The 17,897-nt window shown below is 43.1% G+C and overlaps 1 protein-coding gene across 1 annotated transcript in view; it reads right to left on the reverse strand.

Moving 5' to 3' along the window:
• Nucleotides 1–17,897, reverse strand: part of LOC124035909 (CD151 antigen-like) — a 55,893-nt gene that overhangs the window by 22,505 nt on the left and 15,491 nt on the right. Inside the window, exon 3 of the mRNA XM_046349794.1 lies at nt 12,081–12,272. Coding sequence (XP_046205750.1) covers nt 12,081–12,272 — 192 coding nt within the window. The remainder of the gene's footprint in view (nt 1–12,080; nt 12,273–17,897) is intronic.

The following is a 17,897-nucleotide window of genomic DNA, read 5'->3' on the forward strand; positions in this document are numbered from 1 at the left end:
CTGACATTTAATCCTAGTAAAAATCCCCTGTCTTAGGTCAGTTAGGATCACCACTTTATTTTAAGAATGTGAAATGTCAGAATAATAGTAGAGAGAATTATTTATTCCAGCTAGAATTTCTATCATCACATTCCCAGTGGGTCAGAAATGTACATACACTCAGTCAGTATTTGGTAGCATTGCCTTTAAATTGTTTGACTTGGGTAAAACGTTTCGGGTAGCCTTCCACAAGCTTCCCACAGTAAGTTGGGTGAATTTTGGCCCATTCCTTCTGACAGAGCTGGTGTAACAGTCAGGTTTGTAGGCCTCCTTGCTCGCACACGCTTTTTCAGTTCTGCCCACAAATTTTCTATAGGAATGAGGTCAGGGCTTTGTGATGGCCACTCCAATACCTTGACTTTGTTGTCCTTAAGCCATTTTGCCACAACTTTGGAAGTATGCTTGGGGTCATTATCCATATGGAAGACCCATTTGCGATCAAGCTTTAAATTCCTGACTGATGCCTTGAGATGTTGCTTCAATATATCCACAATTTTCTTTCCTCGTGATGCCATCTATTTTGTGAAGTGCACCAGTCCCTCCTGCAGCAAAGCATACCCACAACAAGATGCTGCCAAACATAACAATGGCCATTATGGCTAAACAGTTACATTTTTGTTTCATCAGACCAAAGGCCATTTCTCCAAAAAGTATGATCGTTGTCCCCATGTGCAGTTGCAAACCGTAGTCTGGCTTTTTTATGCCGGTTTTGCAGCAGTGGCTTCTTCCTTGCTGAGCAGCCTTTCAGGTTATGTCAATATAGTACTCGTTTTAGTGTGGATATAGATACTTTTGTACCGGTTTCCTCCAGCATCTTGACAAGGTTCTTTGCTGTTGTTCTGGGAAAGATTTGCACTATTTCTTTTCCTGAGGTCTTGGCTGATTTCTTTTGATTTTCCCATGATGTCAAGCAAATGGGCACTGAGCTTGAAGGTAGGCCTTAAAATACATCCACAGGTACACCTCCAATTGACTCAAATGATGTCAATTAGCCTATCAGAAGGTTCTAAAGCCATTACATAATTTTCGGGAATTTTACAAGCTGTTTAAAGGCACAGTCAACTTGGTGTATGTAAACTTCTGACCCACTGGAATTGTGACGCAGTGAATTGTAAGTGAAATAATCTGTCTGTAAACAATTGTTGGAAAAATTACTTATGTCATGGACAAAGTACATGTCCTTTCCAACTTGCCAAAACTATAGTTTGTTAACAAGAAATTTGTGGAGTGGTTGAAAAACCCATTTTAATGACTCCAACCTAAGTGTATGTAAACTTCCGACTTCAACTGTATACTGCAGACATGGGTCTGCGGAAGATTGCTTCCATCCAGCCCACGTTACTACGGTAACACAGCCCATTCCTCATCAGACAGTCACTGCTCCATCACAGCGCGCCAAACTTACACACACACGCTCCATGCTTACACTCATCCACCAGAAAGCAATATTAGAAAAGATGTGCCTGCACTTAGCCTCTGCCCAGGCTTTCAACAACATATTTCGTTCAGTTGCATTCAATTTCCTCACTGTAGCCCTACTTTAATTTTTGCCATTTTTTTCATACCTAGAAATACATAATTTGGCCAATAGGGGGCGATCGCATCGTATATCACTGTTTTATTGGTACATGATCATGATAGGAAAAGACTGATATTGCCCAACCCTAACACGCACACAGAGAGACACACAGACACACCTGTGATATACATTGAGTTTGACAGAATGCCAATATAGCTGCTGAGTCAAACATCGGAGGTAGTTCACACAGATTCGACAGCAGTCTTCTCGCCTCTCGTTGCCAGGGTTAAGTCACACACACACACACACACACACACACACACACACACACACACACACACACACACACACACACACACACACACACACACACACACACACACACACACACACACACACACACACACACACACCTTCCTCACCATCTCTCCCCTCCCTCCTGACAAGTTCATTCCTTCAGCATGATTCATCTGCCTAATCGTAACTCCTTGGGATGCACTCTCCAACACACGCACTTGCACACAAAAGCCACAGCATATGTTTGGGATCAAAAGTGGACATACAGCAAAGGACCATCTAGAACAGGAGCAGATAACACAATAGTTTGAGAAGCCTTACCCAAAGTGAATGAAAAATACTGGATTAGGCCGTTTCAACTACTCCTCCCTTGTCCCTTCACTAAGGAATATAATGCACAAAAGGTCAGGGTAAGGACTGGATAGAGATCCTATTATTACTAAATAACTAAACTCATTGAGGTTTTAGTATTGGTTTCCTCAAAATTCCATGTTCAATTTGATATGGGAAAACAAATTGTCCTATGTGAATACCTAGATATCACTTAAATTCACATTTTTGCATGCAGGTCATCGCATGCCAAAATCACACGCACACCATACAGGCTCCGTTTACCTCGTGTCGTGTCTCTGACTGATTAAATTATACGACATGCTATTTTATCAAATCGATTGCCTAACGTTTGATTGATCACGTGATTGAATTAAACCATGCAACAATTAACTTGTTAATAACCTGGGGCACCACGGTGGCATTAGTTTATATAAAGCGGCTATCTCCCGAATCCACTCCAAGATCTTTTATATCAATAGCAGTCAATTATTTATCGTCACCTTATTCAATCTCATCTGAACGTCGTAAAATTCTTGGTTATCATCACGAACCAGGTCTAACGAGTTGAATCAGCAATTCAAAAATTGGCTTAATTATTTACTAACTACCTAAATAAATCACACAGATTTGCATATACACAGGATGGATCATATATCGATTACTAATCATGTCATAAAATAAAAAGTCCCTGGTGGACGAAACCGATATGAATGCTTGTTACACAAAGAAAGGGTGTTGGGTTTGAATGAAAGAACGGGAAGACTGAGGTAGAAAGGAGTTTGGGTCTCTATCGGACCTTAAAGCTATGCTGACGTAAATACAGAATCTTATGCATTATAATAACCGCCCATGCGGAAAAGGAAAATGCAAGATATATATTTACACTGAGCTGCGCTTCGATAGATGGGTCGAAGATGGAAGACTGGTTTGCCCAGCGGAGATCGCCTTTGTCCTTTGTAGAATCTGTCTGGGCTTAGCGGATACGTTGTACCCCGTCTTCTCAGGAGATGGTCTGTCCTTTCCTAGGCCACGTACGTTTACAGCTGCAGCTGATAACTCAACTTCTAGAATGTATTCTTCATAAGTGAATAAGAGTTCAAAGTTCATACCATTTTGCCATACTCAGCTAGTGCTGTATTCCGGCTGGTCTTGTCAGAATTCATCCTTCCAGCGTGGTGATCGTCACCTCCACAATGAAATTAGCCCTTTTAAACGTATGGGACACCAGTCCTCACGTCGTCGGTAACTAAGGTTTGACTCCCATCAACGGATTTTGTATCGGGGGAGAGAAGGGCATGCGCTTCATAGTTCTCAATCAATGTTTGTTCACTTGGGCATGGCCACTGAGTGAGCAGAGTTTACTTTATGAAAACAATTCTCTCATTTAGAAGCTAAAAATACATTTAATCTTTTCACAAATAGTTTCATATTTAAACATTTAAATTGCACAATAATTCCATCTGAATCTGATAACTAGAATGTGTAGACTTTCCAAGATACAATTTATGTCATCCTATCATCAGATATGTCCAAGACACCAACTGATCGGACATCATATTTTTTAAGTACCAAGGACACTTTCAACTGGTTGGATTACAGAAATATTGTACCTTTCCCAAACCTTTTGATGTCACCATACTCTCTCTATGTTAACAAAGGGATTTTCAAGAAACAATTCTGTAGAGTGGAGAGGGGAAAGGTGTTTATGGGGGTCATAAACCACCCCCAACAGGATAACGTCATAACACTAGTTATGTTCCTCACCGAATGAAAATGACTTGGCAACATGTTGTCAGCAGGCATTGGTGTAGACATAATTTACACCATGTTTAAATAAAGAAGAAAACAAGTCTACAGGGTATTCTTCTCATTCTGAGACAAGGGCACCTTACCAACTATTACTTTAGAGTAATCAATGTGAATGTTAGCCATGGCCACTACAGGCTAAGTAATGAAAGTGTTATTGTAAATTACAGTCATTCATATTGAATTACTTCAAAAGGTGAGGAAAGGAAGAACAAATTATGTCATTTGGGTGCACTACCTCTTTAAGTTTGGCTCAGCTTCCACCACAGTTCAGCTGCGTCTATGACAGCCTTGTAGGGCTCTGGTCAGTGAGAGTGTGCGGTCAGTTTCTCCACTCATTGCCTCTGGGGTTTTATGACTCAGCCGTGGTATAAATTGTGTCTGTTTGGAAGGGAAACAGGTTCCCTCCACTCTCTGTGCCACCTCCCTTTCAATTCTGCCCCAGAACAATGGACAGTGCTCATACCAAACCCCTCTCTCACCTTCTGTGAGCGCATGCTCTCCTTCTGCGAGCTCTCTCGCCCCCCTTCTGTGCTATCCTTCTGTGAGCTCTCTCCTTCTGCGAGCTCTCCTTCTGCGAGCTCTCTCGCCCCCCTTCTGCGAGCTCTCCTTCTGCGAGCTCTCCTCTCGCCCCCTCTCTGTGCTCCCTTCTGTGCTCCCGCTCTCCTTCTGCGAGCTCCCGCTCTCCTTCTGCGAGCTCCCGCTCTCCTTCTGCGAGCTCCCGCTCTCCTTCTGCGAGCTCCCGCTCTCCTTCTGCGAGCTCCCGCTCTCCTTCTGCGAGCTCCCGCTCTCCTTCTGCGCTCCCGCTCTCCTTCTGCGCTCTCCCGCTCTCCTTCTGCGCTCTCCCGCTCTCCTTCTGCGAGCTCGCTCTCCTGTGCTCTCCTTCTTCGTGCTCGCTCTCCTGTGCTCTCCTTCTGCGAGCTCTCTCTCCTGTGCTCTCCTTCTGCGAGCTCACTCTCCTGTGCTCTCCTTCTGCGAGCGCTCTCTCCTGTGCTCTCCTTCTGCGAGCGCTCTCTCCTGTGCTCTCCTTCTGCGAGCGCTCTCTCCTGTGCTCTCCTTCTGCGAGCGCTCTCTCCTGTGCTCTCCTTCTGCGAGCTCTCTCTCCTGTGCTCTCCTTCTGCGAGCTCTCTCTCTGTGCTCTCCTTCTGCGAGCGCTCTCTCCTGTGCTCTCCTTCTGCGAGCGCTCTCTCCTGTGCTCTCCTTCTGCGAGCGCTCTCTCCTGTCTCTCTTCTCGCTTCTCCTGTGCTTCTCTCTCCTGTGCTCTCCTTCTGCGAGCGCTCTCTCCTGTGCTCTCCTTCTGCGAGCTCTCTCTCCTGTGCTCTCCTTCTGCGAGCTCTCCTGTGCTCTCCTTCTGCGAGCTCTCTCTCCTGTGCTCTCCTTCTGCGAGCTCTCCTGTGCTCTCCTTCTGCGAGCTCTCCTGTGCTCTCCTTCTGCGAGCTCTCCTGTGCTCTCCTTCTGCGAGCCCTCCTGTGCTCTCCTTCTGCTAGCTCTCTCTCCTGTGCTCTCCTTCTGCTCTCTCCTGTGCTCTCCTTCTGCTCTCTCCTGTGCTCTCCTTCTGCTCTCTCCTGTGCTCTCCTTCTGCAAGCTCTCTCTCCTTCTGCAAGCTCTCCTTCTGCGAGCTCTCTCTAGGCATAGGCTAAGATGCAGTAGATGTAGTAGTGTAGTGTCGAATACAGTATAAACACAACAGTTCAAAAGTTTGGGGTCACTTAGAAATGTCCTTGTTTTTGAAAGAAAAGCACATTTTTGTCCATTAAAATAAACATCAAGTTGATCAGAAGGCCAGAATCCCGGAGTCGCCTCTTCACTGTTGACATCTATTTTGTATATCTGACAGATTTTGTATTCTCTTTTGAGCAATTTAGTTTATTCTGTGTTTTTGTTACATTTTTCAAATTTGTCAAATAGGAGGTCATGACTTTGGTTCTGGTTGTTTTTTTAATTGTGTGTTTCTAATGAGCTGAGTTTTTCTTGCATACTTTTTTGGTTTAAAGTAAAGTCTTCTGATGGAATTATTCCATAGAGACTTTCAAAGAGATCTTCCCAAATGTTGCCATTTTGAATGGCTCGGTAGTTTCTCTATTTTCCATTTACACCATTCCATTTCTCCCAGAACTGGTATGCATCAATGGAGTCTTCAAACCTCTTTCAGAGTGATCTCAAAATTCTTCAGTTTTTTTACATCTTAGGTTTTGTTTGTATTCTTTCGATGTGTCACAATATTTTGCTGAACGTCTCCATCTTGTATTAGGTGATGTTTTCTATTTGACAAAGATCTAAATAAATAGATGCACTAACGCCTTTCCATTGTTGTTCACTACCTGGTCAGGGCTTTTTCTATTACTAGGGATAGGAATCGGGTATAAGGAGGAATGTCCAAATATACAACATGTCTATTACCCTCAGGGTCTACACATTCAGGTTCAGAACCTGTTCTAGCATTAAAATCCCCATACAAAAGCACATTTCCCTCCACTTCAAAACTGATTGGTCTCTTTCTGGCGAATATCATCAGGGAGAAGCATACGCCACAACTATATATAAATAATTGTCACTAAGGATTGTTCCTTTGTTGAATTAACCAAATGTGGGTGTTACCCTTATGGATTTGGCTCCGTGAAAGGTCCTGTTTGCACCATATGATAATTCCTCCAGAGTCCGTGCCCCGTTTGATGTTTTGATGTTTTAATGATGGAAGTAGAGTTTCCCTATAGCCTGAAGGACATTGAGTATCTATAATCACCAAGAAATGATTCTAGAAGTATTAGCCGCCTTGACAGTTTTGCACACTCTTGGCATTTTCTCAACCAGCTTCACTTGGAATCCATTTCAATTAACATGTGTGCCTCGTTAAAGTCAATTTGTGGAATTTCATTCCGCAACACGTTTGAGCCAATCAGCTGTGATGTGACAAGGTAGGGGTGGTATACAGGAGATAGCCCTACTTGGTAAAAGACCAAGTCCATATTATGGCAAGAACAGCTCAAATAAGCAAAGAGAAACAACATTACTTTAACATTACTTTTAGACATGGTCAGTCAATACGGAAGATTTCAAAAACTTTGAAAGTTTCTTCAAGTGCAGTCACAAAAACCATCAAGTGCTATGAAACCTGCTCTCATGAGGACCGCCACATGAAAGGAAAACCCAGAGTTACCTCTGCTGCAGAGTGTGACAACCCTCCCACTCTGTCTGTCGTATTCTTTCTCTTTGCTCTTGTTTTCCTTATTAGGATGTCAGTGGGCGGAGCCGGGAGGGTCGCCCACCGACATCCTAATAAGGAAAACAAGAGCGAAGAGAAAGAACACAACAGTGGGAGGGCCGTCACAAGAGGACATGTTAATTAGTTACCAGCCTCAGAAATTGAAGCCCAAATAAATGCTTCAGAGATCAAGTAACAGACACATCTCAACATGAACTGTTCAGAGACTGTGTGAATCAGGCCTTCATGGTCGAATTGCTGCAAAGAAACCACTACTAAATGACACCAATAAGAAGAGACTTGCTTGAGCCAAGAAACATGAGAAATGGATATTAGACTGGTGGAAATCTGTCCTTTGGTCTGATGAGATTTTAGATTCCAACCGCTGTGTCTTTGTGAGACGCAGAGTAGGTGAACAGATGATTTCCGAATGTGTGGTTCCCATCGTGAAGCATGGAGGTGGTGTGATGGTTCCACTAAGCGCAGCAAAGCACCATTTGTTTTTCAACAGGACAATGACCTAACACACCTCCAGGCTGTGTAAGGGCTATTTGACCAAGAAGGAGAGTGATGGAGTTCTGTATCAGATGACATGGCCTCCACAATCACCCAACCTAAACCCAATTAGGATTGTTTGGGATTAGTTGGACCGCCGAGTGAAGGAAAAGCAGCCAACAAGTGCTCAGCATCTGTGGGAACTTCAAGACGGTTGGAAAAGCATTCCAGCTGAAGTTAAATGGAGAGAATATGCCAATGGTGTGCAAAGCTGTTATCAAGGCAAAGGGTGGCTACTTTGAAGAATCTAAGATATTTTTTGACTTGTTAACACTTTCTTGGTTACTACTTGATTCCATATGTGTTATTTAATAGTTTTGATTTCTTCACTACTATTCTACAATTAAGAAATTAGTAAAAATAAATTACCATTGAATGAGTAGGTGTGTCCAAACTTTTGACTGGTACTGAAAGTATTAAGACCCTTTACTCCCCTTGACTCAGTATTTTGTTGAAACACCTTTGGCAGCGATTAAAGCCTCAAGTCTTCTTGGATATGATGTTACAAGCTTTGCACACCAATATTTGGAGAGTTTCTCACAATCTCTGCAGATCCTCTCAAGCTCTGTCAGGTTGGATGGGGGGCGTCATTGCAAAGCTATTTTCATGTCTCTTCAGATATGTTAGATCGGGTTCAAGTCTGAGCTCTGGCTGGGACACTCAAGGACAGTCAGAGACCTGTCCCAAAGCCACTCTGGCATTGTCTTGTGTGTACTTAGAGTTGTTGTCCTGGTGGAAGGTGAACCTTTGACCTAGTCTGAGGTGCTGAGTGCTCTGGAGCAGGTTTTTATCAAGGAGCTCTCTGTACTTTGCTCCGGGATCTCACTGTACTTTGCGCCGTTCATCTTTCCCTCAATCCTGACTAGTCTCCCAGTCCCTGCCACTGAAAACATCCCCAAAGCATGATACTGCCACCACCATGATTCACAGTAGGGATGGTGCCATGTTTACACCAGACGGGACACTTGGCATTCAGGCCAAAGAGTTCAAGCTTGGTTTCATCCGACCAGAGAATCTTGTTTCTCATGTCTGAGAGTCTTTAAGTGCCATTTTGCAAACTTCTAGTGGGCTGTCATGTGGCTTTTACAGAAGAGTGGCTTCCGTCTGGCCATTCTACCATAAAACGCCTGATTGGTGGAGTGCTGCAGAGATGGTTGTCGCATCTCCACAGAGGAACTCTAGAGGTCTGTGAGAGTGACCATTGGGTTCTTGGTCACCTCCCTGACCAAAGCCCTTCTCCCCCAATTGCTCAGTTTGGCCAGATCTAGGAAGGGTCTAGGTGGTTCCAAACCTTTTCCATTTAAGAATGATGGAGGCCACTGTGTTCTTGGGGACCTTCAATGCTGCAGAAATGTTTTGGTACACTTCCCCAGATCTGTGCCTTGACACAATCCTGTCTCGGAGCTCTATGGACAATTCCTTCGACCTCATGGCTTGGGTTTTGCTCTGACATGCACTGTCAACTGTTGGACCTTATATAGACAGGTGTGTGCCTTCCAAATCATGTCCAAACAATTGAATTTACCACAGGTGGACTCCAATCAAGTTGTAGAAACATCTCAATGATGATCAATGGGAACAGGATGCACCTGAGCTCAATTTCGAGTCTCAAAGCAAACGGTCTGAATATTTATGGAAATAAGTGTTTTTAATTTTTAATTAATTTGCCCAAAACAATCTTAAAACCTGTTCTCTGTCATTATGGGGTGTTGTGTGTAGATTGCTGTAGATTTTTATTTTTTAGAATAAGGCGGTAATGTAACAAAATGCGGAAAAGGTCAAGGGGTTGGAATACTTTCCGAAGACACTTTATATCTATATATTATTTGCTTAGAGTAAAGTACATAGGAAAATAATACACAAGCAAATATATAACAGGACAATCCAAATGTGTGTGTGAGAAACCCCCCCCCCCCCCCCCAAAGAACTACAGAATCGTATTTTTCAATTTAGATAATAATCAAATAAAAAAGGTGTGTGTGGAATATTTTTTTTTTTAAAGGTTGGGGTGTGCGTGTGAGAGAAATACAAACACAATAATACAATAAAAAGGGTTGTGTGTGTGTGTGTGTGTGTGTGTGTGTGTGTGTGTGTGTGTGTGTGTGTGTGTGTGTGTGTGTGTGTGTGTGTGTGTGTGTGTGTGTGTGTGTGTGTGTGTGTTTTCCAGCAGTTGATGTGTCGGAGGATATATTAAGTATGGCATGTCTCTTGTATTGTGTGTGTGGTTGATGCACCCCCACAGTACTTAGACTAAGCTCACCAACCATGCCCAACGCAAGAGTAGATGTTGTGCTGTGTGTGTTTCAACAAAGAGCATTCTTCAGTAGCAGGAAAGAAAAATTATATAAATCGTAAACAATAAAATTATAACATACAGTGGGCAAAAAAATATTTAGTCAGCCACTAATTGTGCAAGTTCTACCACTTAAAAAGATGAGAGAGGCCTGTAATTTTCATCGTAGGTACACTTCAACTATGACAGATAAAATTAGAAAAAAAATCCTGAAAATTGTAGGATTTTTAATTAATTTATTTGCAAATTATGGTGGAAAATAAGTATTTGGTCAATAACAAAAGTTTCTCAATACTTTGTTATATACCCTTTGTTGGCAATGACAATGTCAAACAATTTCTGTAAGTCTTCACAAGGTTTTCACATACTGTTGCTGGTATTTTGGCCCATTCCTCCATGCAGATCTCCTCTAGAGCAGTGTTGTTTTGGAGCTGTTGCTGGGCAACACGGACTTTCAACTCCCTCCAAAGATTTTCTATGGGGTTGAGATCTGGAGACTGGCTAGGCCACTCCAGGACCTTGAAATGAGTCTTACGAAACCACTCCTTCGTTGCCCAGGCGGTGTGTTTGGGATCATTGTCATGCTGAAAGACCCAGCCACGTTTCATCTTCAATGCCCTTGCTGATGGAGGTTTTCACTCAAAATCTCACGATACATGGCCCCATTCATTCTTTCCTTTACACGGATCAGTCGTCCTGGTCCCTTTGCAGAAAAACAGCCCCAAAGCATGTTGTTTCCACCCCCATGCTTCACAATAGGTATGGTGTTCTTTGGATGCAACTCAGCATTCTTTGTCCTCCAAACAGGACAAGTTGAGTTTTTACCAAAAAGTTATATTTTGGTTTCATCTGATCATATGACATTCTCCCAATCTTCTTCTGGATCATCCAAATGCTCTCTAGCAAACTACAGATGGGCCTGGACATGTACTGGCTTAATCATGGGGACACGTCTGGCACTGCAGGATTTGAGCCCCTGGCGGCGTAGTGTGTTACTGATGGTAGGCTTTGTTACTTTGGTCCCAACTCTCTGCAGGTCATTCACTAGGTCCCTCCGTGTGGTTCTGGGATTTTTTCTCGCCGTTCTTGTGATCATTTTGACCCCACAGGGTGAGATCTTGCGTGGAGCCCCAGATCGAGGGAGATTATCAGTGGTCTTGTATGTCTTCCATTTCCTAATAATTGCTCCCACAGTTGATTTCTTCAAACCAAGCTGCTTACCTATTGCAGATTCAGTCTTTCCAGCCTGGTGCAGGTCTACAATTTTGTTTCTGGTGTCCTTTGACAGCTCTTTGGTCTTGGCCATAGTGGAGTTTGGAGTGTGACTGTTTGAGGTTGTGGACAGGTGTCTTTTATACTGATAACAAGTTCAAACAGGTGCCATTAATACAGGTAATGAGTGGAGTAGCCTCTTAAAGAAGAAGTTACAAGTCTGTGAGAGCCAGAAATCTAGCTTGTTTGTAGATGACCAAATACTTATTTTACACCATAATTTGCAAATAAATTCATAAAAAATCCTACAATGTGATTTTCTGGATTTCTTTTCTCATTTTGTCTGTCATAGTTGAAGTGTACCTATGATGAAAATTACAGGCCTCATCTTTTTAAGTGGGAGAACTTGCACAATTGGTGGCTGACTAAATACTTTTTTGCCCCACTGTATGTATATCCTACTACCAGTCACTTTTATGTATAAACCTACCTCAACCACCCCAGTCTCCCTGTACATTGAATAAGGTACTGGCTCTGACATGTATATACTTGCATTCTTATGTTTCTTTGAGTTTAAGTGTTTATTATATTCTTGATTATTATCTATATCATTCTTATCACTACTTTGTTGGGAAAGAGCTCCTCAAGGTAAGAATTTTACACCGGTTGTATCCTGTGCATGCCGCAAATAAACTTTTATATGTGTTACGGTGTGGAGGATTGGAAGTTTGCGTCCCGGTTGGGACAGAATTTCCACGTGTCACACGTGTGTGTGTGTGTGTGTGCGCATGCAAATGTCTGCATAATTGAGGGTGACCACTCACCACTCTCAGCAGCCTCCTCTGCTCCTTGAAGGTGGCGCAGCAGCCCAGCACTCCAGTCACCATGACGATGGCCCCGGCTAGGATAAGGATGTAGGCGGAGGCGGCGTAGGTCACGGAGGAGAGCAGGCTGATGTAGTCGCTCTTCTCCACCAGCGTCCAGATGCCCACCGCCATCACCACGCCCCCTGCCAGCTGGGAGGACAAAGATATCACATTGTAGAACTGCACAAGTGTTGCTCTCCACTTTCTGGAGGACTGAGTTATGAAATCAATGCAATCAAAATTCTGGCGTTTGATCGCAAATATGCAGATGGAGTCGAAAAGAGAACATACAGAAAAGTGTTGTATAAAACACCTGTCTCCGGATTATATCTTCAAACTAAGGGCAACCATGGCATCCGTGACAGAGCGGGAGAAGTGTCCATCCATGTATACAGTTAAGATAGTACACTTTAACTTGAAATGAAAACGACTTTTACCTAACTAGCTAAAGTTAGCTGGCTGGCTCGCTAGCTAGCTAAAGTTACGTGTATGATCTGTGTAGTTATATTATTCGTATCACAGAGCCATTTGTATTGCTAGTTATAGCCTAATGTTAGCTAGCTAACATTGAACCTGGTTGGTTAGTTACCTGCAGATTCATGCAGGGTAGTAACATGAGTTGGTATTATGGTTCATGTCTAAACAAAAGACTCCACTATGCAAGTAACGATTTTAATACAAATAGAATGTTCATGATGTCACTGCGACAACTGCCGATCGACGTGGCTGGTAAATTCACTCTGGCTATCTACTCTGATTTGAGAACACTCTCTTCTGTGTGCCAGAGTGCAGAATAACTGACGAATTTACGAACACATAACATCCATTGAATATGGCCAGTGTCAGTAAACATTGGCTAAACAAGCGTAATTAAATTGTTGCCAGCAGCACATTTGCAGTCACCAACGCTCTGGATAACATAAAAACAGCCTAACCAGCTCTGCTAGGGTGAGTAAAATGGTCAGAGTGAGCTGTTCTCTCATTTGTGTCTGGAAGTAGCTAGCAAACTATCCAACATTAGCTAGTTAGCTTGGGTGCTTGACTGCTGTGGTTAGGTCGGCCAGATGTGAATCCTTAAAAAGAGATGGGTGGGACTAAGGCTTTAGAGGGTGTGAACGATGGTGAATGGTTGTTGACAAAGAAGTGCACTCCAGTAGGTGCTGAAAGAATACAAAGAAGTGCTCTCCAGAAATAAATTTGCTGAAAGATCTAAAATCCTGTTTTTGCTTAGTCATTATGGGGTATTGTATGTAGATTGATGAGGGGGAAAAATATTTAATAAAGGCTTATTCTAAAATGTAACATAACAAAAAGTGGATAAACGGGTCGGAATACATTCCGAATGCACTGTATGCTCGAATGGAGGTTTTAAATAACAGCTGCATTTGCATATTAGCCAATACATATGACATAGCCTACACATATAGCATAACTTGCAATAAAATATTATCTAAAAACTGTTGTACAATGGGCTCTGCAATAAGATTCTAAACCACAGAAGTCCTCAAATAGCAGCTGGCCAATACCATGGTGGGCATTGCGTGATGTCGGATGCATTGTAATATAAGGAATAGCGAATGATACAGACCCTGTGGGATTATAGAAAAAGGAGTTGAGAAACTAATGTTTGAGTTTCAAATACTAAAATGTTTACATGCACACTAATCATTTGATATTAAACTGATTATGGCATTAGTCATGTAGACACCTTACTCTGCTTAAATCACATAAGGTCATGATCGAAGTAAGCATATGCTGATTAAAACCTGCTTTTCTGAGCAATATTTTGAATTATTAGGACATGTAAACACCTAAATCAGAGTTACAGTGGCTTGTGAAAGTAGTCACCCCCCTTTGGCATTTTTCCTATTTTGTGACTTACAAACCCTCCAAAAAGTCCAGGTTGTATCATTTGATTTACACAACATGCCTACCAACATGCTGGTGTACATCAATATTTAAGTCATACCACAGATTATCAATTGGATTGAGGTCTGGACTTTGACAAGGCCATTCCAAGACATTTAAATGTTTCCCTTTAAACAAATCGAATGTTGCTTTAGAAGTATTCTTAGGGTCATTGTCCTGCTGGAAGGTGAACCTCCGTCCCAGTCTCAAATCTCTGGAAGACAGAAACAGGTTTCCCTCAAGAATGTCATTGTATTTAGAGCCATCAATCATTCCTTCCATTCTGACTAGTTTCCCCAGTCCCTGCCGATGAAAAACATCCCCACAGCATGATGCTGCCAGCACCATGCTTCACTGTGGGGATAGGGATCTCAGGGTGATGAGAGGTGTTGGGTTTGCGCCAGACATAGCGTTTTCCTTGATGGCCAAAAAGCTCAATTAGAATCTCATCTAACCAGAGTACCTTCTTCCATATGTTTGGGGAGTCTCCCACATGTCTTCTGGCAAACACCAAATGTGTTTGCTTATTTCTTTAAGCAATGGCTTTTTTTGTCCACTCTTCCGTAAAGCCCAGCTCTTTGGAATGTACGGCTTAAAGTGGTCCTATGAACAGATACTCCAATCTCTGCTGTGGAGCTTTGCAGATCCTTCAGGGTTATCTTTGGTCTCTTTGTTGCCTCTCTGATAAATGTCCTCCCTGCCTGGTCCGTGAGTTTTGGTGGGTGGCCCTTTCTTGGCAGGTTTGTTGTGGTGCCATATTCTTTCCATTTTTTAATAATGGATTTAACAGTGCTCCATGGGATGTTCAATGTTTCTGACATTTTTTTATAACCCAACCCTGATCTGTACTTCTCCACAACTTTGTCCCTGACCTGTTTGGAGAGCTCCTTGGTCTTCATAGTGCTGCTTGCTTGGTGGTGCCCCTTGCTTTGTGGTGTTGCAGACTCTAGGGCCTTTCAGAACAGGTGTATCCGTTATATTGGGTTTATCACAGTAGGACTGGTGAGGTTAATATGTAGAGTCGTGGCCAAAAGTTTTGAGAAAGACAAATATTAATTTCCAAAGTTTGCTGCTTCAATGACTTGATATTTTTGTCAGATGTTACAATGGGATACTGAAGTATAATTACAAGCATTTCATAAGTGTCAAAGGCTATTCTTGACAATTACATGAAGTTGATGCAAAGAGTCAATATTTGCCGTGTTGACCCTTCTTTTTCAAGACCTCTGCAATCTGCTCTGGCATGCTGTTAATTAACTTCTGGGCCACATCCTGACTGATGGCAGCCCATTCTTGCATAATCAATGCTTGGAGTTTGTCAGAATTTGTGGGTTTTTGTTTGTCCACCCGCCTCTTGAGGGTTGACCACAAGTTCTCAATGGAATTAAAGCCTGGGAAGTTTCCTGGCCATGGACCCAAAATATAGATGTTTTGTTCCCCGAGCCACTTTAGTTATCACTTTTGCCTTATGGCAAGGTGTTCCATCATGCTGGAAAAGGCATTGTTCGTCATCAAACTGTTCCTGGATGGTTGGGAGAAGTTGCTCTCGGAGGATGTGTTGGTACCATTCTTTATTCATGGCTGTGTTCTTAGGCAAAATTGTGAGTGAGCCCACTCCCTTGGCTGAGAAGCAACCCCACACATGAATGGTCTCAGGATGCTTTACTGTTGGCATGACACAGGACTGATGGTAAGCGCTCACCTTGTCTTCTCCAGACAAGCTTTTTTCTGGATGCCCTAAACAATCGGAAAGGGGATTCAGAGAAAATAACTTTACCCCAGTCCTCAGCAGTCCAATCCCTGTAACCTTTGCAGGATATCAGTCTGTCCCTGATGTTTCTCCTGGAGAGATGTGGCTTCTTTGCTGCCCTTCTTGACACCAGGCCATCCTCCAAAAGTCTCACTGTGCGTGCAAATGCACTCACACCTGCCTGCTGCCATTCCTGAGCAAGCGCTGTACTGGTGGTGCCCCGATCCCACAGCTGAATCAACTTTAGGAGAGCCATGAATAAAGAATGGTACCAGCACATCCTCAGAGAGCAACTTCTCCCAACCATCCAGGAACAGTTTGATGAATTTGTTCTTAACTGACTTGCCCAGTTAAATAAAGGTAAAAATATACATTAAAAAATGTCATTAATTGTTTATGGTTCATTGAACAAGCATGGGAAACAGTGTTAAAAACCCTTTACAATAAAGAGCTGTTATATGAGTGGCGCAATTAATGTATTATGGATCGATTGTGACATGTGTAAAGAAGTTGTGCACCAAAGATGTTGACATTATTCTCAGCATGCCCTGGTGGATGGAGAGGGTGAACGCTGATCCTAATCTATTTGACCTATATCCATTTATTATTTTTTTATTTCACCTTTATTTAACCAGGTAGGCTAGTTGAAAACAAGTTCTCATTTGCCACTGCGACCTGGCCAAGATAAAGCATAGCAGTGTGAACAGACAACACAGAGTTACACATGGCGTAAACAATTAACAAGTCAATAACACAGTAGAAAAAAAAGAGAGTCTATATACATTGTGTGCAAAAGGCATGAGGAGGTAGGCAAATAATTACAATTTTGCAGATTAACACTGGAGTGATAAATGATCAGATGGTCATGTACAGGTAGAGGTATTGGTGTGCAAAAGAGCAGAAAAGTAAATAAATATAAACAGTATGGGGATGAGGTAGGTAAAATTGGGTGGGCTAATTACCGATAGACTATTGGGTGGGCTAATTACCGATAGACTATGTACACCTGCAGCGATCGGTTAGCTGCTCAGATAGCAGATGTTTGAAATTGGTGAGGGAGATAAAAAGTCTCCAACTTCAGGGATTTTTGCAATTCGTTCCAGTCACAGGCAGCAGAGAACTGTAACGAAAGGGGGCCAAATGAGGTGTTGGCTTTAGGGATGATCAGTGAGATACACCTGCTGGAGTGGGTCTGGCGACGAATATGTAGCGAGGGCCAGCCGACTAGAGCATACAGGTCGCAGTGGTGGGTGGTATAAGGTGCTTTAGTAACAAAACAGATGGCACTGTGATAAACTGCATCCAGTTTGCTGAGTAGAGTGTTGGAAGCAATTTTGTAGATGACATCGCCGAAGTCGAGGATTGGTAGGATAGGCAGTTTTACTTGGGTAAGTTTGGCGGCGTGAGTGAAGGAGGCTTTGTTGCGAAATAGAAAGCCGCCTCTAGATTTGATTTTAGATTGGAGATGTTTGATATGAGTCTGGAAGGAGAGTTTACGGTCTAGCCAGACACCTAGGTACTTATAGATGTCCACATATTCTAGGTCGGAACCATCCAGGGTAGTGATGCTAGTCTGGCGTGTGGGTGCAGGCAGCGAACGGTTGAGAGCAGATGGAGGCCATGGAGGGAGTGTTGTATGGCATTTAAGCTTGTTTGGAGGTTAGATAGCACCGTGTCCAAGGAAGGGCCAGAAGTATACAGAATGGTGTCGTCTGCGTAGAGGTGGATCAGGGAATCGCCCGCAGCAAGAGCAACATCATTGATATATACAGAGAAAATAGTCGGCCCGAGAATTGAACACTGTGGCACCCCCATAGAGACTGCCAGAGGACCGGACAACATGCCCTCCGATTTGACACACTGAACTCTGACTGCAAAGTAGTTGGTGAACCAGGCAAGGCAGTCATTAGAAAAGCCGAGGCTCCTGAGTCTGCCGATAAGAATATGGTGATTGACAGAGTCGAAAGCCTTGGCCAGGTCGATGAAGACGGCTGCACAGTACTGTCTTTTATCGATGGTGGTTATGATATCGTTTCGTACCTTGAGCGTGGCTGAGGTGCCCCCGTGACTGGCTCAGAAACCAGATTGCACAGCGGAGAAGGTACGGTGGGATTCGA

The sequence above is a fragment of the Oncorhynchus gorbuscha genome, linkage group LG05 (genome assembly GCF_021184085.1).
Source record: "Oncorhynchus gorbuscha isolate QuinsamMale2020 ecotype Even-year linkage group LG05, OgorEven_v1.0, whole genome shotgun sequence".
In the NCBI taxonomy this organism is placed as follows: Eukaryota; Metazoa; Chordata; class Actinopteri; order Salmoniformes; family Salmonidae; genus Oncorhynchus; species Oncorhynchus gorbuscha.